At 41.0% G+C, this 25,000-nt stretch overlaps 2 protein-coding genes across 2 annotated transcripts in view; one reads left to right on the forward strand and one right to left on the reverse strand.

The window, feature by feature from the left end:
* LOC138051401 (tetratricopeptide repeat protein 28-like) overlaps nt 1-25,000 on the forward strand; it is a 695,954-nt gene that overhangs the window by 203,602 nt on the left and 467,352 nt on the right. The window contains exon 4 of the mRNA XM_068897590.1: nt 3,980-5,976. Within this exon, the coding sequence (XP_068753691.1) occupies nt 4,028-5,976 (1,949 nt within the window). The 5' untranslated portion in view covers nt 3,980-4,027. The remainder of the gene's footprint in view (nt 1-3,979; nt 5,977-25,000) is intronic.
* On the reverse strand, nt 14,085-15,581 carry LOC138050869 (ATPase family AAA domain-containing protein 3-like). The gene is made up of 3 exons (XM_068897131.1): nt 15,379-15,581; nt 15,082-15,190; nt 14,085-14,267 (listed from the first exon to the last, which is right to left on the reverse strand). The coding sequence occupies exons 1-3, from the start codon at nt 15,579-15,581 to the stop codon at nt 14,085-14,087; spliced, it is 495 nt and encodes a 164-aa protein (XP_068753232.1).

Consider the following 25,000-nt stretch of genomic DNA (forward strand, 5'->3'; position numbering starts at 1 on the left):
GCAGTAACTTTTGCTGTTCTCCGGGTCAACTGAATAGGTCGGGTTGTGTGAATGAATCAGTTGGAAGGCTCTTTGGGCAATCAAGCTTTTCGCGTACGAAATCAGTCAACTGAACAAGTCCACGAGACTTGACGCAGTTATCAGTGAGACAACTTTACGGTATATGGACCTATATGTAAAGAGATATATATGCATCACTGTTCATATCCTTTTGGAACTAAGGCGGACAACATCAGTGAATAAGCAAAGGAAAACAAACCGTCACGCCAATTTAAACGACACCAACACCAGCGCAAATGTCACGGGCACATGTCTACAATGTAATTGAATTCGCAATCGCAATAATTGAATTTACCAGAAAATGATTCAAAGCTTTTTTTCTCCTTCTTTTATTTTTCCTTTCTAGTTCCCCACTAAGGCTTCCAAGGCAAATAATTATTTACAGAATGTAAAAAAAATTTGACTTCGACTTGGGAACAGCTATGGATTGAATTGCCGATATATGATCTCTAATTAGTTTCAATATTGACGCAGAGTCAAAGATTGCTTTATGTTCATAAAGAAATTAAAGAATAAATAATGTGTAAAAAATTGGCACGAAGACAGGGTTCTCCCTAGTTTTCAGCACAACTGGTAAGGGATCTTTTCAAACCGGTAAAGCATTTGGTTAATGTTGGACGTTCTGCAACGGATAAGCGACTTCTGAGCGTTTGCAGGCGGAAATAAGTGCTCTTACAAGCGGTAAATTTTACCGGTTACCACCTGATGAGGAGAACCCTGGAACATGGTTGCTTTTCAGTGGCTTGGGCGAAACTGCTTCAGTTGTGGTTTGATTTGAGCCAGACAACTTGTCATCACAAGAATTACGATTGGCGGAGAGGGTATGAAACAGTCGACTGATTCAGTACTGATAAGCCACCACTTGATATTTGATTCCTATTGGTTAAAACTGTACTGAATCAAACATTCCAGTTTGTATACAAAAATTTGGTTTTATCAACGGAGTTGATAATGTAAATTGGCCACCGTACAGAGATTCTAAAAGCTGACGTTTCAAGCGTTAGCCCTTCGTCAGAGCGAATCGAGGGATTATGGGTTACGTGCAGTTTTTATAGTAGAGTAGGAGCTACGCTATTGGTGGTAACATGGCAACGTGAAAAATAGGAATATATTAGTTAAATGAAAAGCGTTCGTTAATACCGTGAGGATTAAGGGTGCCGATTTGAAAGATGAATTTTTGTTCCAGATTCTTGCGGCTTTCCGTCGTACCTAGATGTAGGGAAAGGCCGCAGATAGCCATGTGTTTTTTGGAGTGGTTAGGCAGATTAAAATGGCGAGCGACGGGCTTAGATGCATCCTTGTCATTCTTCTCAACATAGCGAAGGTGTTAGCGGAATCAGTCACCTAGTCATCTACCTGTCTCACCAATGTATAATTTATTCCATAACGTACACATTATGCAATAAATGACATTTGCGGAGTTACATGTGAAACGATCGGTGATCTTAACAGATCGCTTAGGTCCCGATATCTTGCTAGTGTTAACAATGAAAAGACAAGTTTTGCATCGTGAGCGCACACATTTGAAAGTTCCGGGTTGCTAGTTAGTTTTGAGCGCGCTTCTAGCTAAAACGTTGCCTACGTTTTTGTCGTGTTTGAATGAAATAAGTGGAGGTTGAGAAAAGATTCTACCAGTCTCAGGATCATTTTGGAGTAATTTTAAGTTATTAAGAATGATCCTTTTGACTGCCTGATTATGAGGATGGAAAGTGAGAGTGAATGGAATTCTGTCATTCTTTTCTTTTTGTGACGTTTGTTGTTATCACTGTCGATCAAATTGTTGGGCACGATGATGGCCCGCTTTGACCACAGACAAGGGATAGCCACGTTTTTCGAAGAACTGGCACATCTCCTCTGCTTTGCTGGAAAAATCTGAGTCATTACTACATAGACGTCGAAGTCTAAGAAATTGAGAATAAGGGATGGAGTTCTTGACATGTGATGGATGTGACGATAAATACAACAAATAACTGTGGGAATCTGTAGGTTTGTAGTGCACACTAGTGCATAGCACGTTGCCTCTAATAGAAACTTTGATATCTAGGAAAGCCAATGAAGTTTCTGAAATTTCCCAGGTATATTTAAGAGCCCGATGAAAAGAGTTGATAGAGGTTATAAATTGATTGAGTTCTTCTCTGCTGGATGAAATAGCGCCGATGCAGTCGTTAATGTAGTGGCCGTAGAGTTCAGGTTTGGGGCCGTTGTACTGGTTAAAAAATTGGTGTTCGACATATCGTACAAAAAGATTGGCATAGCTAGGTCCCATTCGTGTGCCCATCGCTACACCATTAATTTGTTTGTAATAGCTGCCGGCGAATGAAAAACAGTTAAGCGTTAAAACTAGTTCGGCAAGGCTGAGGAGCGTTTCCAAACTAGGTTCTTTGACAGTGTGTTGATCGAAAAAGTGTTTAAGTGCTTGAAGACCTTCGCTATTAGGAATGACTGTGTATAGAGATGTAATGTCCATGGTGAAAATAAGTTTGTCTTGGCAGGAGAAATTGAAATCGCGTAAAATTTGTAGTGCGTGTGTACTGTCTTTAATGTATGATGGCAAAGATTTGACGATAGGCATCAGCAACTACAGGCAGAAACGATAGGGCAACCTGGGTTGTTGGGTTTGTGAATTTTAGGCAAGAAGTAAATGCACGAAGTTCTAGGGGAGATTAGTGGCAGTGTCCGGTAATTCTTGATTAACTATAAGATTTTGAATGGTGTCTTTGACAGCACCACAGTTTCTTTAGAAACTACCCCTTCATTCCAGTTTGTAATTTTGCATTCCAGTTTGGTTTTAGCTGGTGTTAAGGGTTAATCTGCGCTCCCCTTTCACTGCCATGTGCAATGCCCATTCATGTGGGCAGGGGCAATTTTGTTATTACCTCTCCAAATCGGATCACGATGCCGTGGGCAAATCGTTGTACCCAAATCTTAAACCTGATTCGATAGGCAATTGGAAGCCAATGATGTTCCTAGAGAGCTAGTATAGTAAATGGTTAGAACCCAAATGAAAACGAACACCATACGTAAGACTCCATTGGTAGTACAGTGTCTAAGTGGCTACCCACATGTATGCATTGCATACCTACTTTTTTAAACAACGCAGAGAAATACGCAAACACAATAGTTTCAATGCCCTGACTACAGGATGCTAAACTGGCACAGCAAGATTAATTGAGCAGTTAGGGAATAACTATCTTAAGCCAAATTTTCGAAAGAAAATGCCTTTCTTCATCAGGGTTTTGGCTTCTGGAGAAAGAGAGGGAAAGGCATAATTTGAATGGCCGGATTATGCATCTCTGGTATAAAAACGGCCAATTCTGTCCTGACGAGCAGCCTTTCTCAATGAAAACGTGTGAGCAGTTCAATTAGCTCATTCAAAGTCCCTGGATCAAAATACATGGAGTAACCAGGTATCCAGACAGAAAAAATTGTGACGAAAAAACAAGCAATTCCGACATTGAATAGATTTAGACATGAAATAAAAAGTTATGAGTTTGATGTCAATTTGAGAAAATTGAATATTACACTCTTAATGGCATCCCCTCCTGTTTTTTTGGTGTCAGCTACATACCGGCAGCAAATTTCCTGCCAGGGAAGCATATCTTAGGAACTTTTAATTAGCTTTCGATAAGAAAGATGAAATGGGAAGCCATCACTTTTCTATAGGCTGTTTTCCCCTCGTTTACATAATAGAATTATCTATTTTTGATGTTCTGTGATGCCCAAGTATTTATTCTGTAACAACTGTCTCCATTAGCCGAAATCATTCCTTCGGAAACCCTGATGAAGAATGGCATTTTTCTTTCAAAATACTGGCTTAAGATAGTTATTTCCTTACTGTTCAATTGATCTTGCTGTGCCAGTTTAGCATCCTGTACTGAGAGCATTGAACCTATTGTGTTTTCGTTTATTTATCTTCTAGGTGCACCCCAGATTTCTGAGAAAAACTTCCTGGTTTTGATTGTCAACAATGGTGGATAAAAAGTTGGACCTTTTGGAGCGGCATATGCAAGAGCTTAGGGTTGCAAGAAAGGAGGGAGACAGAAAAGGCAAGGGTTTGGCTTATTTCAATCTTGGTAGATACTATCAGGGCACAGCTGACTTTAATCAGGCCATAACAAATTACACAGGAGCATTAGCCATTTTTAAGGAAGTGGGTTTCAGAGCAGGAGAAGGAGCAGCCTATGGCATTCTCGGCATCACTCATCAAAGTCTTGGTAATTTCAAGCAAGCCATAGAGTACTACCATCAACATCTTAGTTTTGCAAAAGAGGTAGGGGACAGGGCCGGAGAAGGAGCAGCCTATGTCCATCTCGGCAACGCTTATCAAAGTCTTGGTAATTTCAAGCAAGCCATCGAGTACCACAATCAACGTCTTAGTATTGCAAAAGAAGTAGGGGACAGGGCTGGAGAAGGATTAGCTTATGGCAATCTCGGCAACGCTTATACAGGTCTTGGTAATTTCAAGCAAGCCATAGAGTACCACCATCAAGATCTTAGTATTGCAAAAGAGGTAGGGGACAGGGCCGGAGAAGGAGAAGCTTATTGCAATCTTGGAAACGCTTATATATGTCTTGGTAATCTCAAGCAAGCCATAGAGTACCACCATCAAGATCTTAGTATTGCAAAAGAGGTAGGGGACAGGGCCGGAGAAGGAACAGCTTATGGCAATCTCGGCGTCGGTTATGCAAGTCTTGGTAATTTCAAGCAAGCCATAAAGTACCACCATCACCGTCTTAGCATTGCAAAAGAGTTAGGGGACAGGGCCGGAGAAGGAGGAGCCTATGGTAATCTCGGCTACGCTTATCAAAGTCTTGGTAATTTCAAGCAAGCCTTAGAGTACCACCATCACTGTCTTAGCATTGCAAAAGAGGTAGGGGACAGGGCCGGAGAAGGAGGAGCGTATTGCAATCTTGGCAACACTTATCGAAGTCTTGGTAATTTCAAGCAAGCCATAGAGTACCACCATCAAAGTCTTAGTATTGCAAAAGAGGTAGGGGACAGGGCCAGAGAAGGAGCAGCCTATGGCAATCTCGGCAACGCTTATCGCAGGCTTGGTAATTTCAAGCAAGCCATAGAGTACCACCATCAACGTCTTACTATTGCAAAAGAGGTAGGGGACAGGGCCGGAGAAGGAAAAGCCTATGGCAATCTCGGCAACGCTTATCAAAGTCTTGGTAATTTCAAGCAAGCCATAGAGTACCACCAGCAAGGTCTTAGTATTGTAAAAGAGGTAGGGGACAGGGCCGGAGAAGGAAAAGCTTATGGCAATCTTGGCAACGCTTATCAAAGTCTTGGTAATTTCAAGCAAGCCATAGAGTACCACCATCAATGTCTTAGTATTGTGAAAGAGGTAGGGGACAGGGCCGAAGAAGGAGCAGCCTATGGCAATCTTGGCAACGCTTATCGAAGTCTTGGTAACTTCAAGCAAGCCATAGAGTACCACCATCAACGTCTTAGTATTGCAAAAGAGGTAGGGGACAGGGCCGGAGAAGGAAGAGCTTATGGCAATCTTGGCAACGCTTATAAAGGTCTTGGTAATTTCAAGCAAGCCAGAGAGTACCACCATCAAGATCTTATTATTGCAAAAGAGGTAGGGGACAGGGCCGGAGAAGGAGCAGCCTATGGCAATCTCGGCAACGCTTATCAAAGTCTTGGTAATTTCAAGCAAGCCATAGAGTACCACCATCAACGTCTTAGTATTGCAAAAGAGGTAGGGGACAGGGCCGGAGAAGGAGCAGCCTATGGCAATCTCGGCAACGCTTATCAAAGTCTTGGTAATTTCAAGCAAGCCATAGAGTACCACTATCAACATCTTAGTATTGTCAAAGAGGTAGGGAACAGGGCCGGAGAAGGAAAAGCTTATAGTAATCTCGGCATCGGTTATACAAGTCTTGGTAATTTCATGCAAGGCATAGAGTACCTCTATCAATTTCTTAGTATTTGCCAGGAAACGGAGGACCCAATAGAGCTGGCAATCGCATGTTACAATATTGGCCTTTGTCATGAATTTTTTGGCTCCTTGAGCAAAGCTCTTAATTACTATCGTGTAAGCATTTATTATTTTGATGAAGTTAGGCATCTTCTTCAGTCAGAGGATGCATGGAAAATAAACTTTCGTGACACAAAGGGGTTTGCGTACACCGCTCTGTGGACAGCACTCTTGAAGAATGAAGAGGTTGATGAAGCCTTGTATGCTGCTGAGCAAGGACGAGCACAGGCTTTGGTAGACATTTTAAAGATGCAATACAGCATTGATGGGAAACCTACGATGAAGGTAACTATCTCTTTGGTTATGAAAGATCTACCTTCACAAATTGTGTTCACAGCACTCGAAGGGAACACGATCAGCTTCTGGTTGCTAAGAGATGATATCGGGATAAATTTTAGACAAAAGAAAATCGAAAATGGAACTGCCAAGTCTCTGATGAAAAGTACTTTAGAACAGATCAATGCAGGGGCCGTTTTGCGATGCGAGAATCGTTCACTTGAAAGACAAGGCAGCGACTTCTCGAGCAGTAGGGAAGGTGTTGAAGACACCTTTCCGTATTTGAGCTTCTCTGTGCACCCTTTACAGCCCTTGTATGATGTCTTAGTCAGTCCTATAGTGGACTTGATCCAGGGTGATGACTTAGTGTTTGTTCCTGATGGACACTTTTGGCTGGCTCCGTTTTCTGCAATGAGTGACTCTGTAAGGATCCGTGTAATTCCCTCGCTGACTGCTTTAAAATTGATCACTATGGCAACCGACAACTTCGAAAGTAAGAATGAAGCACTGCTTGTAGGCGATCCGTGCTTGAGCGAAGTCACTTGCGGCACTGGTGAACCCATGTACGGACAGCTGCCGTGTGCGAAAAAAGAGGTGGATATGATTGGAAAACTTCTGCAGACCACGCCTCTGACAGGAAAAAATGCAACCAAAGCTGACGTGCTGAAAAGAATGAAGTCAGTTGCTTTAATCCACATTGCTGCACTTGGAGACGCCAAATTTGGAGAAATTGCTTTGGCCCCAAATCCCGAACGCACATCCCAGATCCCCGAAAAGGAAGATTACATCTTATCACTGAGTGATGTTCAAGCAGTTCGTCTTCAGGCAAGACTGGTTGTGCTGAGTTGCTGTCATAGTGGCCAGGGAGAGGTGAAATCTGAGGGTATTGTGGGAATAGCCAGGGCGTTCCTGTGTGCTGGTGCCCAATCTGTTCTGGTGTCACTCTGGGCAATCGATGATGAAGCGACCTGGATGTTCATGAAGAGTTTCTACCAACACTTGGCAGATAGAAAAAGTGCAAGTGCAGCTCTTCACCATGCCATGAAATCTCTTCAGGAGACAGAAAATTGTTCGGCCATAAAATACTGGGCACCATTTGTCCTAATTGGCGATGATGTCACCTTTGAATTTAGGGAGCTCAAACACAAAAAGGATGGTAAGTGCCATTTAAATATAACTTTAATGACTGAATCGCTGTACTTTGTTCCTGTTTTTAATCAGGAATTTGTCGAAAGGAGCAGGTACGTTCTTCACAGAGAAATGGCTTTATAAACAGTTGCCAGAGTGGATATTTTTACTCGAACTGCTTTGGCTAACACCTGAATTAAATAATGTCTGCATTCACTGAGTCACCTACTTCAGCTTCCTGCAGATAGCTAGCTGTTTGAGCCCGTGTTATGATGGAGTGACTGTGAAACTGATCGGTGATTGTCGATTGCTGATGTCAAGTGAAGTGAGTTATTGAGTTCTTCAAGTCTACATGTCAAAGTAACAGTGAATAGGAATTGTTGCTATTAACTTTAGCACAAACAGTTAAATGAATGAATTAAGATAATTATTTACTTGTTAATCAGAACAAAATTCATTATTGCCATTTAACCCACTACTTGTTTCTTTCTTGCTGGTTTTGTTTTTTCAGAAACGATCTCCAAAACGTGAGAAACTTACTTTGGACTGTGATACGTCGATATGTTATTTTCCTTTCCTCGATTATATGAGTTATTGAGAACAATTCAATCATTGATACCTCAGTACCAGTCAGACACAAGATATCATGCCAATTATAGTTAAAGTACCATGAGATTTCAGTAGTATTAAGATACTGTCCAAGTCCTTTCATTTGTGCCTTGTTTTGTAAGCATCTGTTCCAGGATTAGTTAATTACTTGATAGAAATCAGGGACTTGGCAAAACGGTTTCTTTCCATAACTGAGGATCTAGCCGTCGTGTTATTTTGGCCCTTGAAAATAACTTCAAGCTTTTGCGGTATGTTTCTCAGGTGACATGTATACTCTTTAGCTTGCTATACCAACTTTCCATTTACAATACCATTAAGTGACAGTCTCGAGGAATGTGTATTTTCTGTGTTTCTGTAAGGTTGGCCAAAGCTAAATAAGCAAATTAATTGTTTCGGGAGGCAAATGTCTATAAGCTTAAAAACAACCTAGGAAAGTAGAAGTGTTTGGAAATTACAACAATTTCAATGTAGCACTCACATTGAAATGATATGGAAATTCCTGGAACAAAACGCTTTATTCCCAAAGGGTTTAAATCGGGCACAACATTGAGTTAGCCAATTTCTTTATTGTTTATTTTCCCGCAAAACGTGGTTCAAAAACAGACACTTTTCTGACGCTGATGAGGACTAGGACAATTTGGGTAAATCTAACTCTTGGGTGATGGACTCTTGCTAGAGCCTGGAACCAAACAAATGGAAAGTTCTTTACTTTGTAGTTTTGCATGTTGATTTTGTGATATTTTGTCACAGAGGGACTGGACCAATGCAAAATAATTCAATGAAATGGGCGATTTCTTAAAACTTCTAGAAGGTAAAAAGGTGTGTGGGGTAAAAGTTGCCTGATCTCTTAATTAATTGTGTGCATTTTAAACCCCTGGGGAGGTGGAACTTTGCCCATGCATATGCTTGTGAAAATCTTTTGAATTTTAAAAATGGTATGACCACGTCATTTCATACCATTTCGCACCATTGCAAACGTTGGTCAGTAACTCTTGAGTTGACACAGGTATTAAAAGGGAAGCATTCCATCCTTTCTCCATGTTAAAACTGAGGGCAGGATGGGCACCCATCTCCTAAACTGAGCACCCCAAATGGAGAGTAAGGTCTAAGGTCTACTTCTCCACTACCATAGTCACGTCGACCACGGCTGAACGTGCAAACAGATTCAATCCGAGCTAAAGTCTTTGTCTAGCTCTCCTCCACTCATGCAAATTTGGAGTATTTTGTACCTGCTATGAACGGTTATCACTTCTTTCCATCCCTCAAACTGACATTTCCCTTTTTATTTAACTTATACGACGTACAGTCTACTTTAGACTTCAAATCAAAGAGTTGAACCGGGATCGATAGCTTCACGTTGCAGTTTCCGATATCCTCTAGACCAATAAGACAAGCTCCCGGAAAGTCGAATTTTGAGAGTATTGACATAATAGTATCTAGCAAAACAAAGGTTAACCTTCTTCAACGGGTTTTTAGACTTAAATACTGTAGATCAGTGCTGTCATTCTGCTTGTTTTCATTGTTTTTAGAGCTGTAAGCTTTTCAATATTAACATGGCATAATGCGTCGTGTAATTGTTACGAAATGTCCAATGTCAGTTTTAGGGATGGAAATTAGTGTTGACCGTTCTGAACTCGCATGTTCATTTCCAACTCCTTGATAATGGCGTCATGAGGTCGCCGAAACGTCGGAAGTTTAGCTTTTTATCACTAGTTTTTACATGTCCGTATTTCACTGTTTGCATCTTTATTTGGTAATTTAACATTTATGTTTAGACTTAGAACACATATTAAAAAAAAACAAAAAAACTAGAAGATTCCACCGAAAAATGAAAATTTAAAGAAAAGTTGGCCTGCGAAAATAAAACATGGATGGATTCCTCAAACCTGAAAACCTGACTGCATGCTATATATTGTCTGTTCGGGTCTGTCATTTTTCTAAGGAGGACTTCAAGCAGGCTCTTCAGGTATATGAATATTGGTCTTGGTAACATTCGCTTCATACTGAAATCTCAGTCAAACAGTCTAAAATATCATTATGTTGGAGCCTGAAAACTGAATCAAGCAATATATAGACGACTTTTACTGTTATGTGCTTTTCCAGGCAGTAAAATAAACAACTTGAAATGTAGTTAAATTTTGTTAGCTTCATAGACACTACTGAAACGATTTACTCTCACCATTTGATGGAAATATATAAATCGATCGTTTGCTTTGAAGTTGTAACAGCGATCTCCAGGCGTTTATTTCACAGCTCTCTTTCGCTTCGTAAAACTGTAAACTGAAGTTAACAATGAACGCAAATCAAGTCAAATGTTGGTCTTTGATTCTTTTTACGCATTCGAGGGGAATAAAACTAGAAATTCGAGATGAAATAATGTTTATACATGTATGTTACCTTTAGCAGTGCAATTCCAGTGCTTACCATATGAGAGAAAAAAAATGACTTCCGGTGAATATTAAAGCTATCGAGATCTTAGGCTAAATAAGGCCATTTCCGAGTTCATGTCTGCCCCCTCTTCAAAGTGAGTCTAAGTGCGAAGTTTCTCTTATGAAATTTAGTTTTCATCGATATGTAAAGTAGAACTAATTACCATCACACAAGGTTTGCACTTGGACTCGCTTTGAAGAGGAGGCAGACATGAACTTGGCCTATGAGCGTTTTCACTCACGTGACCAGCAGCCATATCGGCCTTCTGAAACAAAAGAAAATATTTGCATAAAAATAGAGTTCAATTCCCGTAGGATTAGTTTGGTACACCATCATGGCCGCCATTTCTTTGTTTTGGAACACCAACATGGCCGATGTGACGTCATGTAAAAACGCTATATTAACAAGGGCGGTCTGGAGCTGTGAGTAGGCGTGGGATTTGTCACATATGGTTTAGGGGCCGACATTTTTCTCCCTCAATGCCGTACCGGGAGGAACGTCGGTATCTGAAAGCAGCGAAGGGCCAACTGCGTCTAAAAGCGATCGCACGGACCGAAATCACGGGATAACTCATTTTGTTCTATGCTCCGGCCCCACGTACAGAGGTACTACATTTTTCTTTCTTGTTTAAACATTCCGTCAGCGCATGCGCAAATGTTCTGGCTTTCCGATACATACCATACCAGAAAAAAAATGCTGGTTTTAAAAAGGAATTGACCTTTCAGCTGATCCTACAGGCATAAACGTAACATAAGAACCATGCGTGACTGGTCTTCTCAAGACTGAGGTGACAGATGGTTTCATGCAGACTGGGACGCCTAAAATGCTTTGTTGTAAAAATGGCGTTTCACGAGTGAAGTTGTCTCTCTGGCCTGTCTGTCAAGTTCAAGCCTCAAGCTAAAAACGTCGATCGACGCTGTATTTTGTTAGCAGGACTGGCTGGCCCGACACGTATAAAATATCAATGAAATGAGAATCGGGGATCTGCCCTTGTCATGGAATGGCAGAATTACCCAGAATTCTTTTTGGGCATGAACGAGGCAACTTAAGAAGCACAAGACTGGCCCTCATCAAATGGCTGAAGCGCGGTCGGAGGAAAAAGTAGTGAGATTTCTATCCAGATACCAAGGAGAAACCCTGGTGTGTGCTGGTAACGTAGACCTTTGATTTTTGAAGAAGTTTCTATCATAGAAAATTCGAAACAAAGTAGTGCTTTGTTAGCTGTTATGCGCCGATCAAATCGAAACTTCAACTCCCCCCCCCCCCAACCCGGGCAAGGGGAGTGGGGAATTTGACCTTTGCCTGCATGGGGTGGGGAAAATTGAACCGGAAGTGTTGGGTTTGAAATAATTGCTTTTTTTCGGGCGCCGAAGTCTCTAACAGCTATAAAATACGTGTTTGGACGAGATGGAAGAGTATAAGGAAAGAGATGTAGCATTTGTGAGCGATTGGCTTACAAAAGAGGTCTTCAAAAGGTCTTTACTAAAGACGGCAGGAGCCGACGACGATTTTTGTTTACTAAGGTATGGCAGACAAATCCTTCAAATACGACAATAGGGTAGGACATTTGAACACCATTTTGGTCCGAGGGGGAGGGAATTTGAGTGATCCAATCTTCAAAAACTCAAATGCCCGGGCTTTACCTGGGAGGGGGGGGATGTTGAAGTTTCGAGTTGATCGGCGCATTATCCTCTTAGCATAAAACTTGCCTTTCGTAATTTATTGTCAAAGGAACAAGAGATTGTATATTTTCAGACTCTACATCTCTATGCAATAAGCGCATTCAAATTTTTTATTACTGTCTAAAACGCTGTTTTTTAATGATTTTCCTGCTACTGTATATGAAATATAACTGAGTGCACGGTTAGTCCACAATGTTAGGCCAACGCTTGAACAACGACGTGAAATGAGCAAACAGAGGCAGTCATTTTTTTAGAGACAGATAAATACACAGCGCACTCCCAATATTTAGTGCTGATTTTTGGGAGGGTTTATTAGTTAAATAAAACGACGCACTAACGCTATGGAGAACAAAAAATGTGAATAAAAGTTCCTTTCCTCATTCTCACATATTGGACATTGCGGAATGGCTTTCTACTCGCAGCGCAAACATAATCAGCCTGGTGGTTTCATATTTCTTGCTTCTTATTTAATTTTTATTCGGTTAAAAGATCATACTCTACCATAAAAACATGGCGGTGCGAAGGCGAATTATTTTTGTAACTGTGTCACCGGGCTACATTGCGTACCGATGATTCCAAAGATTGAAAGTTCGAATTCTAAAAATGACTTAGTATGCTGCAGGGCGTATTTACGTCCGTTATCGTTAAAGACCGTTAAACGCAGCCGTTTTATTTTGCAAATAAATACCTACAAATTCCAGAAATAGTTCGTCACATAGCATCGCTGCGAGACAGCAACGGAGCTGAGGCTCGCTACTGAACAAAATCAATCAGAATCGTCTTGTGCTGACAAAAATGTCACGGCGAGCGGTGACACAAAAGTGAAATGAAACCTTAAATTTTCCATACTCACGGAATCAAATGAACAAGGAGCTGTTCAACCGGTAGCCTCCCACGCAGGCGTTGTTAGGGCTTCGTCACGCCTTCCTCACCCACTAACGTCTGCTGACGAAGCCGTTGAACAGAAGTGGTTTTTCGTTACAGCAGACTTTAGTGGGGGAGGAAAGCATGACGTTCAACGGCTGCTTGCCCACTATTTAAAGAAACCAATCAGCATTGACTAATTGTGTTGTGCATAGCCAATCACATGCTGCTAAAGAATGCCATGCAAAACATGAGTTTACCCAAAGCTGGAAAACGGCCTCTGCTTGGTCGGTAATACAGGAACGGAAGTGGATCTTCGTTTCCGCAGACGTTAGTGGGGGAGGAACGCGGGACGAAGCCCTAAGAACGACAGCGTGGGAGGCTATTCAACCGGTTGCTCTGGCGGGAAGACACATAAACGTGATCCTCGCGGTGGAGCCTGGTTTTAGTAACATGAACTAAAGTACGTAAAAAATTCGATCGTTTTCATTGGTACAAAGCAGTAATGTAGCAGATCTCGTAACATGCTATTGTTTGGTATTGTAAGCAGCTTCCACTGCCTTTAAGTTTTAATTGTTTAGATTTTTATTTTTGGCTTAGGTATCGAGCCAATTCCGAGTTCATGTCAGCCTCCTCTTCAAAACGAGCCTAAGTGCGAAGTTTTTCTCATGAAAATTAGTTTTCATTCATATGTAAAGTAGGACTAATTTTCATAAGCCTATCACATTCTACATTACCGTCGATAGCTGCTACATGTCGTAAAGAGGAGAAAAAAGGAATGCCTCGGAGGTATTATCTTTTCGGGAAAATTCTTGTCGAGGCTGATCGTACCACGTGCTTCACCACCGCAAAAAATGATTTTCCTATCAAATAAGCGCTCTAGTTCTTCTCGACCAGAAGCTTCTCCAAGAAGAGCGATGGAACCTGGTTACTACTACTGGTACACCATCCTTTGAGAGCAGTAATTTCGATCTTCGCATTCAATTTGTTCCACAGCTATACGTTTTTTGACACATTCCTAAATCGACGAGTCATTGTCCATGTAATTAACTATCTTTTGTTCTTTTTATTAAAGATTCTCTGTTTTTAAGTGTCGTGCTATTTGTCTCGCTCGGTTGTTCGCTACTGTGCCATTCAACTTTCTGCTTGTGTTGTGTAACGGCTTCCTCTACTCTCGCATCCATCATTTCCTCTGTTAGTACACCATCGGGTGAGCCATACGCACTAGCCTAAAATACAACAAAAAACAGTAAGGACGAGGCAAAGTATTCATGCCATTTGAAAGGTCATTTCGCATCACTCCTATCCTTTTGCGATGGCTCCTAAGACGTTAGAGAACAGCGTAGGTATGACCACCGTTAAGTTAAAATGGAGGATGGAAAATTCATCGTCGCCACCCTTTGCGAACGACATACTATAAGAGTGGCCGGAAAAATTGAAAAGCTTTTGCAGTGAATGCGTGTTGTGGGGGCGTGCAGAGCGTGCGATGAGTGCGTACAAAGTGTGCAGTGAATCCGTGAAACACGTACAAAGCGTGAACCCTCTAGACTTTTAGGAGTCGTGTTGAAAACAATTAAATAAAATTAAAACAACATGAGACCAAACTGGAAGGAGTTAGTAAGGTGCCTTTCTCTTCCCTTCTAGATCTTATTCATTTATAATGACCAACTCGCGTTACAGCAGGCACTGTTAACAAAGTTTCTCCACCTTATTTATTACTCGCTTGGGCCACGAAGTCCAGTCCCATTGAGACCCGATGCCCGTCCCGTGCCCGGTGCCCAAACACGGACGTCACCAACATGAATTTTGATCGAACAGCACCTGCCCAAAATACTTGACTACGATTCGTTGTTTTGTTTGCCAAGAACAATTCCTGACTTTTTGTTCACTGCATCCAAATTCCCCTCTTTTAGCGGCGGACTACCCTACGGACTTGGAAACTGGCCAAAATCTGCTTATACCGAATCGCCGGGCCCAAATCGATGCCTGTTTCCCAGCATCGGGAACGGGGTACGAAGTCTCAAGGGAGTCCCAGAAACCCACCTGCCAAGCAATTGCTATCTTCGAAATTTCCCGACCCGAAAGTCCTTCGGTCGCTGTAGCTATTTGCTGACACTTCACGTTGAAGTCGAAATTTGCAATCTTCAACCGACTGAAATGAAACCAGAATCACTACGGTTAATTTATTTCCCGATAACCAAGAGGCTACTGCATGCATACTATAAATTGGTTTTGTCTCATTAGTAAACGCCGCACTTTCTGTGAATCTGCTCTTGCAAAAGAAGAAAAGAAGGACAATCACCGAATAAAGGAAGCACTGTTAATCAAGGCAAAACTCACCTTGTTCGCGAACCCGTCGTAGCTGGCTTCAACACGTGCTCTTCAAAATACTGTCGAACCAGTCTCACTCTTTCTTCTAATGACGGCAAAGCAAATTCGACCATCTCGTCCAACCGGTCATTGATTGCCCAGTCAAACTGGTCTGGCTGGTTACTGGCGAGAACTAACAGGAACCTGTGAACAAGAACAGCCGAACCAACCATTCATAACCCGAAGAAACGCGTTCAGAACGCGTCCGAACGCGGCAAACAGTGGCAGAACGCGTTCCAGCAAGTGGAAATGGATTTGCTGTGGTCTCTGATGGACTAAAATGACGCAAGGGTTTGAAAGCTTATCACCAAGCCAAACGATGCAATCGCAAAATTGCTTTTACTGCTGAATGAGAACCATCTTTTTTTGGATACTGTAAAAGGTGTACACCAGTTGAATTGGAAGAGAATGCAATTAATGCGCCGGGAGAGACTGGTTCAGTTACCCATAGTACTCCATGGCCTTAAGTTTTGGCATGCACGGGCGGCCATTTTGTTGTGGCCATCAGCATCGCTATTAGGCTGATTTAGCAACAGAACGGGAACGTCAGTGGCGACGTCGCACGCAGCAAAACTACCAATGAGAATTTAGAATAGAGAAGAAAAAAGTGGAGTCTATTCTATTCTGAATTCTCATTGGTGTTTTTTATGCGCGTGGCGTCGCCACTGACGTTCCCGTTCTGTTGCTAAATCAGCCTATTACAGCTGTGAGTACTTTATTTACTTTCAATTTTTATATTAATTTAACTTGTTACTGTTGTTAGGAAAGTAAAAAAAGAAAAACGTACCCAATTAAGTATTTGTATGTTTTTTTAATATCGCATGAAAGCAAACGGAAAACGTTTTGTGTCCTTTACTGAACAGAACTGAATAATCCAGAGATGGAGCAGATATACAATTATATTAATTCCTCAAAGGCCATAAAGCAGGTTGACCAAGGCAGCTCGAGCATCATTTTCCGAGATGTTTAGTTATTCAAGTTGAAGTATTTATTGTGCGATTGACCTCATTTAAATACCACTTTCGTCTATTTTAATTAAAAGATTTGGGTCTGATTGAGTATGTTTGAATGAATTTTCTTTCTTGACGGGAAACTGATAGTCAGATGTATGAATTAAAATGGTCATGTCAGTGGTAGGACGAATAAACCGATTGGCAGGGAATCATTTGTTTGGTATTAATTCAATTAAATTCGCAGCCAAACGATGAACGAAAAGTCCTCAAGTTCAAAGACTGACTGGAATCTATGTGTTGTATGTCAATGGAGTAAGGCCGAGACACTTTAGTGCCCTGTAGACTCGAAGAGGTCACATGTTGGGTCAGGTTACAAGACCCTTGCAGAAAATATTCAGCAATTTAACCAACTGGGATGCATGCCAGTTCAAATAAACTTATCTAGACAGGTTTAAGGTGACGGAATAGAAAGTACGTTTTTGCATTACAGGGCCTGATGGCATAAGAGTTTCTATTTGCTCTTCAACTCCACTAAGCTTAACAGAGCCAAAAAAAGACATGCTCCAACACCAGATGAATCGGTGAACAGTAACTATACCCGATCTTGTGCCTCAACCTCTTCACAGGCAGATGACTCAGAGAAGAGCTGCTTTTTTTGTGATCGGCCGGGAGCCTTGAAAAATCCGCTGCATAATGTTTGCACTTTTGAATTGGATGCTCGTGTCCGGAAGTGTGCCTTTGCTCTTCAAGATCAAAAGCTGTTGGCCAAATTGAGTGCCGGTGATTTGGTAGCTTTAGAAGCAAGCTATCATTCTTCGTGTATAACTTCGCTGTACAAGAGAGCTGAAACACTTTGCAAAGACCAGGCCGCTGATACCAAATTTCAGCTTGAAGGCATTGCACTGGCGGAGCCTATCACCTATATTGAAGAGGCTTGTGAATCTAGTGATTCAATTACCGTATTCAAATTGGTTGATCTGGCTAATATGTATACCTCACGGATGGAGAAATTGGGTGCAGATACAGAAGCCCGTGTCCATACACGCGACTAAAAGAGCGCCTTTTATCCCACATTCCTGGCCAGATTAGCAAGAATTATCCAGAGTGATATGCTAGAGTTGAAAAGCACATTTAATGGTCTTTTCGACCCCAACTGCCAGATGAAGTCCGTACCAACATCACTACTAGCCTTAGTTAACATGATTCTGTATGGACCAAGCATTCAGACCCAGGCTTCTTCTTGTGCAAAATCCCAGGCAGGACTTAGTATTTCTCAGTTGCTGCAATATAATAGCTTTGTACGTCGTCGGGATGGAGATCGTAAACGAGAACGCCATAATAAAGCAAGAGAGACACCTCTCTTCCAATCTACATTGGGTTAACGCTTCACGCTAAAACCCGCAGCCGTGATCTTGTAGAGAAGCTATATGAATTGGGATTGTCGATATCGTGCGACACAGTGCTGACCATTTCAACAGACCTGGGAAACTCTATTTGCCGTCAGTACCATCACGATGATGTTGTGTGCCCGCTAAGTCTTCGTAAGGGGTTGTTCACGTCATCCGCTGTCGATAACATCGATCATAACCCAAGCTCGACAACTGCCCATGACTCGTTTCATGGCACTTAGGGTATCACTTTTTCAGCAACCCACAGCTCAAGTTCCAGGGGTTTGCAGGAACAGAGTATCTCTTGATCAGGCCACTTCCACTGGTAAAAAGTCAGTTTCTGAATTACCAGAGTCCTACAGCCAAGTTCCCCCAGTTTTACTTCCTAGTAAGAATCCTTCTGTACCCCTGGTGCAAAGTGACATGCAAGGAAATGGTAAGAGTGTTGCAAAATCAATTGCAGAAGAATGCCAATCGTTGGAAGAGGTGAAATATGGGCGGCCGTCACCGCCAAAAATACGAAGTATGTCAACAGGAGTATAGCAACGTCGATTGGTTCATTGGCGCAGTGCGGAAGAGACTAAATGAGTTAGAAATGATACAGCCTAAATACAAGTAGTCGTATTGCCTTTTGTCAAATGGTTCACTCAAAAAGTAAACGAGCTAGGAAGATAGGAAATTGTCTGGTCATTACTGTTTATAAACGGAAAAGACTAACTGAAACCGTAACCGGTTCATCTTCCAAATACGAACTGGTATAGTGTGTCAACCAATGGTCCGGTGTGATGTTAATAAATGGCTTACCTTAACCTAACATGGTTCAGTCCATTGATGTTCAATGTAATATGAAACGCTTTTATTAACGAAAAGTCGATTGATTTAGTGTAATTAAAAATGCTTCATCGCAGCAACAAATGACTCATATGGTATAGATATGAATCGACCTAACATGAAATGGTAGTTTATGCAAAGGACAAATGGTTTACCTTGATGTGAAATGAATTAAAGAAACAAAAACGCAAGTGGTTCACAGTATCGGCAAATGATTCAATGTAATCTGAAACGGTTCAACAAATGGACGATTTATTCAGCGTTATAATTATAAATGGCCCAGCGAAACAACAAATGGTCTGAAAGGAACTCAAATGCTACACTGAGTCCACTAAGAAACGAATCGACCTAATATGAAATGTTTTATGCAAAGGAAAAATGGTTTTCCCTAATGCGAAATGAAGTGGAGGAAAAACAAATGGTTTAGGGCGACAAAAAACGATTTAACCCTTTGTGTGACATACAACACTTCGCCGAACCGCCAAAAATACCAATGTAAAATGGAACAGCCAAGTCTGAAATGGCACAGTCCATGTGGGGTCTGACGTCAAGATCTGACATCAACAACTTAAAATTTGGCGCGAAAGCAGCTTGTTTACAACCGGGATTTCACCTGCCCTTTGTACATTTCGGTAAGTTTGCTGCTGCTGATTTCCTGTTACTATTATTTACTGCCTTAATTGCAGAGTTTCGTCATAATGCAAAAGGAAGCATTGGTAAATTAATATTAACAGGAGCTCGTGAGCTCCAGATATCAACTGTAGTTAGGATTGAAATGTTTACACACGCAAATGCATCATCTTCTGCCATGATTCCTCATGTGGCAAGGTTTCCACAGTCTGACTTGTTTCGTTAATCGGCCTTTTCGCTGTAGACACTGGGTTTTATCGGTTTACTTGAAAGTATTATGAACAACAATATCCAACGTTTGGGAGTCAGACATGACCCCATTATCAAGGTTAAACTGTAATGGACAATTCGCAATTTAAATATAACGGGTGTTAGGTCAAAACAAAGACTTTTGCATAAATGGAAATTAATGTAAATATCTTAGTGTCAACTATCGTTTAATTTCCATTTATGCAAAAGTCTTTGTTTTGACCTAACGCCCGTTATATTTAAATTGCGAATTGTCCATTACAGTTTAATGGGGTCATGTCTGACTCCGAAACGTCGGATATTGTTGTTAGTTTTTATTCTTAATACGTTTTCTAAATCGATCTTACTTATTATGATCTTGCAACGAAATGGTTCGATCAATCGGTCGGTGTCACTGACTAAACTAAAGCCAGACATGATCATGATCTTGACTGTTTCGTCACACGTTCTATTCTCTATAGCTTCTGTCTACGATTATGTCACCTTCCAGCTCTCTTCACTTATTGTGAACGCTACATAAGGGTGTAGTTGTTTGCAACAAAAGTATAGGATAAGATTTGATAACGGGTCCATCTGTTCACGGAATTTGGTATATCGGTAGTAAGATAAGAAACGCAAGGATTGACAGGCCACACTGATTCCCTTCCTGTGTGAAAACATGTATAGAACCTCTTGCCCTTACAAGCAGATCTTTTTGTCTTTTGGTGGTTGAAATATTTGAGGTCGTTTTGTTATTTGCGAACAGAAATTTCCCTAAAAAAAAAAAACAAAAAAAGAGGAAAGAAAGAGGAAGAAGAAAGAAAGAAAGAAAAAAAACGACTATAACGCAAACAGTTCTTGCATGGAAGTTGAAAGATGTGAAAAAAAAAGTGAAATAAAAGTCAAAAAAGGTATTCTGTACACTGGAAATCGTAACAGAAGTTAAGTTTGGCTTCCGCGGCTTTCCATTGGGTTACACTTTCTCAGCTAGGTGGTCAGTTGGAGTCTTAGATATGCTGTAATGTGACTGCGTGATGCAGTTATGAGCTAGGCTGTCAGTCGTTATTTGACTTTGTGAATGCGTGCTGCATTTCGATTCAAAGATTGCTCACCATAGTCTCCAGTAGCGCAGTAGTTAGAACATCCGACTAGATCAGTGAGGGTTGTGGGTTGAAATCCCACATGGAACTCAGATATTTCCGATTTCCAGTGGGGATGTAATTGCATCATATAACTATATATTGGGCATTAACCAAGCCCTCTCCCTTGTGTCATATGACGCGAGGTGGAGGTGGGGTTTGGGGTCTGGATCATGTGCAAATATGCTCTTAAAAATCGGCATAAACTTGATTGCCTTTCCGACATTGAGTTTTCTCGTTGAAAGCTTTAATACTGCGTATATGGAAGGGAAGCAGCAACTTTTGACGGCTTTACATCAAATCATCGCTGACTTAGAAACAGTTGGTGATGATACAATTCCCGATATGGGCTTGGTAGGGTTGAAACTGAAGATCCTCGTTGAGGCCGCCCTGCTGAACGGTGACATTTCTTTACTAGCAATTGACTTGATTAATCAAGCGCGTCAATTATGTATAAGTTCTGGCGCCTATTCATCTTACCGTTCCTACGAAGCTCCTGTTTTACGACAAGAAGGCCGACGAGGACGACCAAAATTTGGTATTACAGAAGAGCAGCTGCTTTTCTTCAGAGGTATGTTAATATGTAACTCATCTCAATGTATAAATCCGCATTTAGTAAAGTAGCTTACAGGCAGGTATACTCAAAAATAAAAATAAAAATTAAAAAAACCGAAAAATATTTTATAACCCTAACCCTAACCCAGTAATTAGAGTTTTTGACGGGAATATATACGCAAACTCCCAGATACAGAGAAGACTCGCTTCACTTCATTTTAGAACCACATCTTAACCAGCCGATGTAGTTTTTGGTCGCTTTGCAATTGTGGGAGGTGTGTGTATAGACCTGTTTACTTAGGAAATTATTAATTTTTGTCCAGTTCCTTTGAACATGTTATGTTGAAAAGGGATTCGAGTTGTCGAGCGTAAAATTATAGAGAAAATGCCATGACGGGGGAAAACGATACATTCCATATAGCGGGTGTTAAAATTAATGAGCATAATTTTTAAACACGGTGCATGTTGGGAGCAAATACAGGGGAGATCAAAGGAAATTATTAGGAAGTGCCAGAGCAAATTAGTGTGTTTCGTTTTTGAAATGTTATTCATTAGAAAACTCATGCCTTCTTCAAATACTCAAGCAGATTCCATTCATTAAGGTTACTGATTAACTTGTAGAAGTTTTGTATATCTATTGTGTCGAAACGTCGTCACTTTTAATAGCTAAATTTAGCCTTTGGATAGTTATCGCAGCTTTTTATCACGAAATGTTTTTCGAAATCACTGCTTTTAAGAAATCAAAGCTGGTACGAGTTTACGGGAACTAAGGGTTCATGAGGGTTCCAGTTATCTGGCGTCAAATGTACCAGACAGAAACATGTATTTTTCACACCTTTCTTTCTGTATAAATACTTATGTTAGTTCCTTAACATTTCACTTTTGCTAATGGTGACATGAAGTCGTCCAAACGTTACGTAACTTCCCTTTTATCGTTAATTTTCTTATTCCAATGTACCTGCCATGATATATTTTGTATTGTGATAGAACATCAATTTAGCAATCACGAAATGCATCTCATGCTAGGTGTGAGCAAACGAACAGTGGAACGAAGGATGACAGAGCTACACCTGACGAACAGATCTCGATACACGGACATAGAGGACGATATATTGGATTCGTTTGTTCAACGTATAATAACCAACTTTCCGAGATCTGGTAAGTGACAACAGATCTTTTTCCTCATTTCACTATTTTAACACATTAGTTGGATTCTTGCAGTATCTAAAGGTTTTCTCAGTCTTCTCATTGTTTTATGGTACAGCTGAGCATCAGATGTCGACTCGATTGTCACCTTGTCTGAAATTGCCTCACATTATTATTCTCTCTTTTTAACAGGTATGAAGGCAACACCTCCTCAACAGTGCTCAACTTGTTTTAAGACGCCGCGACAAGATGGGGTTTGCCATCTCGTGTTCGTGGCGATATGGGGGTAGAAAACCGTGATGTGGCGTATTACATGCTCTCCCATCCTGCTCGAGTCCCTGGAAGGGGTAGTTACACAACAGGAAGGAGTGTCCATAACTCGCGCATAGAAAGGCTATGGAGAGATGTGTACGAAAGCGTTCTTTCTGCCATTTATGACCTATTTCTCTCTCTGGAAGAGGAAAGGTATCTGGACATCGACAACGAGGACCATCTGTTCTGTCTCCACTTTGTGTACAAGCCCTTAATCAACCAGATGCTGTCTAATTTCACTAGTTCGTAGCTTAATCACAAGGTCAGAACAGCTGGAAATAGAACTCCCATGCAACTATTCATAATGGGCATGCAACAAGTTGCTAACGAAGTTTATTTGTTGGCTTCTGAGTATTTTGAGAACCTTGATGAGGTTAGTGTACAATTAAATTTTAGTTTCTCTTGAAAAGTACTCCAACCGCACGGACATAGTCGAGACACAATTTTGAGTTTGAATTAACTTCAATTGACAAATGTTTGAAGCCATCCAATTTTAAGAAATTTCTTGGGCGCGAATATTTTCGTTGAAAATACACTTTACTACGACCGATCTGTAGAAAATGGATTACAAAAATTAGGTTCGGGGCAGGTCTTCAATTTTGAGAAGTGGTTGCCGCGTTTTAATCTTGCTGTTCATATGGATTTTCCCTTGCCATGACAATCTTTGCCATGGCATGTCAGAATTTGCGAGTTTCTTATAGACTTTTTCTCTTAAAGTCCCGGATCGAAAGCTATGGAGTGGATCCCTCATCTCCGCTCTCGGACGAAAATGACAGAACTGATGGCGTTCAGGTTTCGGAACCATCGTGTCCTTTGAACACAGAGGGTTTTACAGCTTTCCAAGAAGAAATGACAGGGGTTGTTGGCACAGATCCATGGGATATCTCCCCCTACCTGCACGCACTTGCTATACTTCGGCAACTTAAGTACCAAACACAGTAAATCCTAATTCTGGTTCTAGTGTATTGATACTGTTGTTGACCGAAAATCGAATTTTGGAACTTCAGGATGAACTCTCTTGAGACCCTTACTTTTGGTTCGTACCTTTAGCCCGGAAGTGTTTTTCAAGAAAACCGATTATGTTTTCTATTTCTACCAACTGTCAAAACGAAGAAAAATATTACGACACGGGCTTAAAAGTCCTACAATTAGCCATGGGTGGAAATAAGTCTCATTGTCATTGGGCATCCCGGTTAAGCATTAAGCTTTGTTGGTCTGTAAACAAGATACGTTTTACTAAAATTGTTTCAATACGTCCTATTTGAAGACATCCTCTATAACCCCTGTGCGTGGGGAGAGCTTTCGTTATGTTCTTAAACCCTTTTTCTGTATTTTGTTTACAAGTCTTTCGGGATTTGATGTCTAAGGGATATTCGCTTGCGGTAGTATTTCCCGACCTCTTCACAGCTAGCGAGCGAAAGAAGCGTTTTCCATAAGAAATTTACAAAGTTTTTCGTGTCCACCCGCCTTATACAAAAGCCTCCTCCCACACCGGTGACTGAACAAAATTCGAAGCAGACAGCATTTATTAAGGACGGTTTATTTTAAATTGCAGAGATTGCTTTATAATGTAATATTTGCACCATTGAGGTAGAAAGAAAACCAAACACAACACAGTTCTGATATCTGAAGCAAAATGACATTTGCTGTTTCCCATTTACACCTATTGTATCAATTAAAGACGACCAAAGTGGTCATTTAAAAACGCGTAATCAAAGAAAAAAAACAGTTCTTCCTTGCTCTCGGGAACTTTCTCACCAATAGGCAAGGTCAACCTATTGATGCAAGTGTTGCTTATCGGTATGCAGGATGGCATTGTCGTATCAAAACTAATACTTGGCTTCTTCTGGAATCCAAGGACAGGCTCGTAATTGCATCCAGTAACAAACTTCAACACATCCTCCAATGAAATTTTTCCATTTACCCTTCTCGCAGCTAAAAAAAAGTGGATAAAGGGAAAGAAAACATTGACTAACTCCCTTTGACATTATAGGTCTAACGTAGGCTAGAAGTTCGCAGGAATCATCGTGAATCAGTCAACGCAACGAAATATTTCCAAATGACGTAGCTTTTTGTAAAGAGAAATACCATTACCGCTTACCTGACACCTCTTTCAGGTAGTTTAAGAACAGCCGGTACGTCCGTTCTTCCTGCTGTCTGCTATTAGTTCCCATCTCGGAAAAGATCGCTTCCAATAGCTTCACCAGCTTTGGGTAGGTCATGGGTAGAACTGCAGTTTTTCGGAAGAGAAATATCAGGCTTGGTTTCTTATGAAGGAGCTAGGAAAAAAAGTAGAAATTAGTACTGAAAAGAGAGATAAAAGGAATGATATGCGCGTGCCACTTAAAAAACGAAAACCTGTAAAGAGACATAGTTGCAGGGAGTTAGCCATAAGAAATGCGCAGAGTTT

The sequence above is a fragment of the Montipora capricornis genome, chromosome 6, assembly GCF_036669925.1.
Source record: "Montipora capricornis isolate CH-2021 chromosome 6, ASM3666992v2, whole genome shotgun sequence".
Classification (NCBI taxonomy): Eukaryota; Metazoa; Cnidaria; class Anthozoa; order Scleractinia; family Acroporidae; genus Montipora; species Montipora capricornis.

Coding starts and splice junctions, on each gene's coding strand:
- LOC138050869 (XM_068897131.1), bottom strand. CDS start 15,581: ATGGTTGGTTCGGCTGTTCTTGTTCACAGGTTCCTGTTAGTTCTCGCC. Junction 15,191..15,378: donor ACGACGGGTTCGCGAACAAG/GTGAGTTTTGCC, acceptor GTTTCATTTCAG/TCGGTTGAAGATTGCAAATT. Junction 14,268..15,081: donor AGATAGCAATTGCTTGGCAG/GTGGGTTTCTGG, acceptor GTTGTATTTTAG/GCTAGTGCGTATGGCTCACC.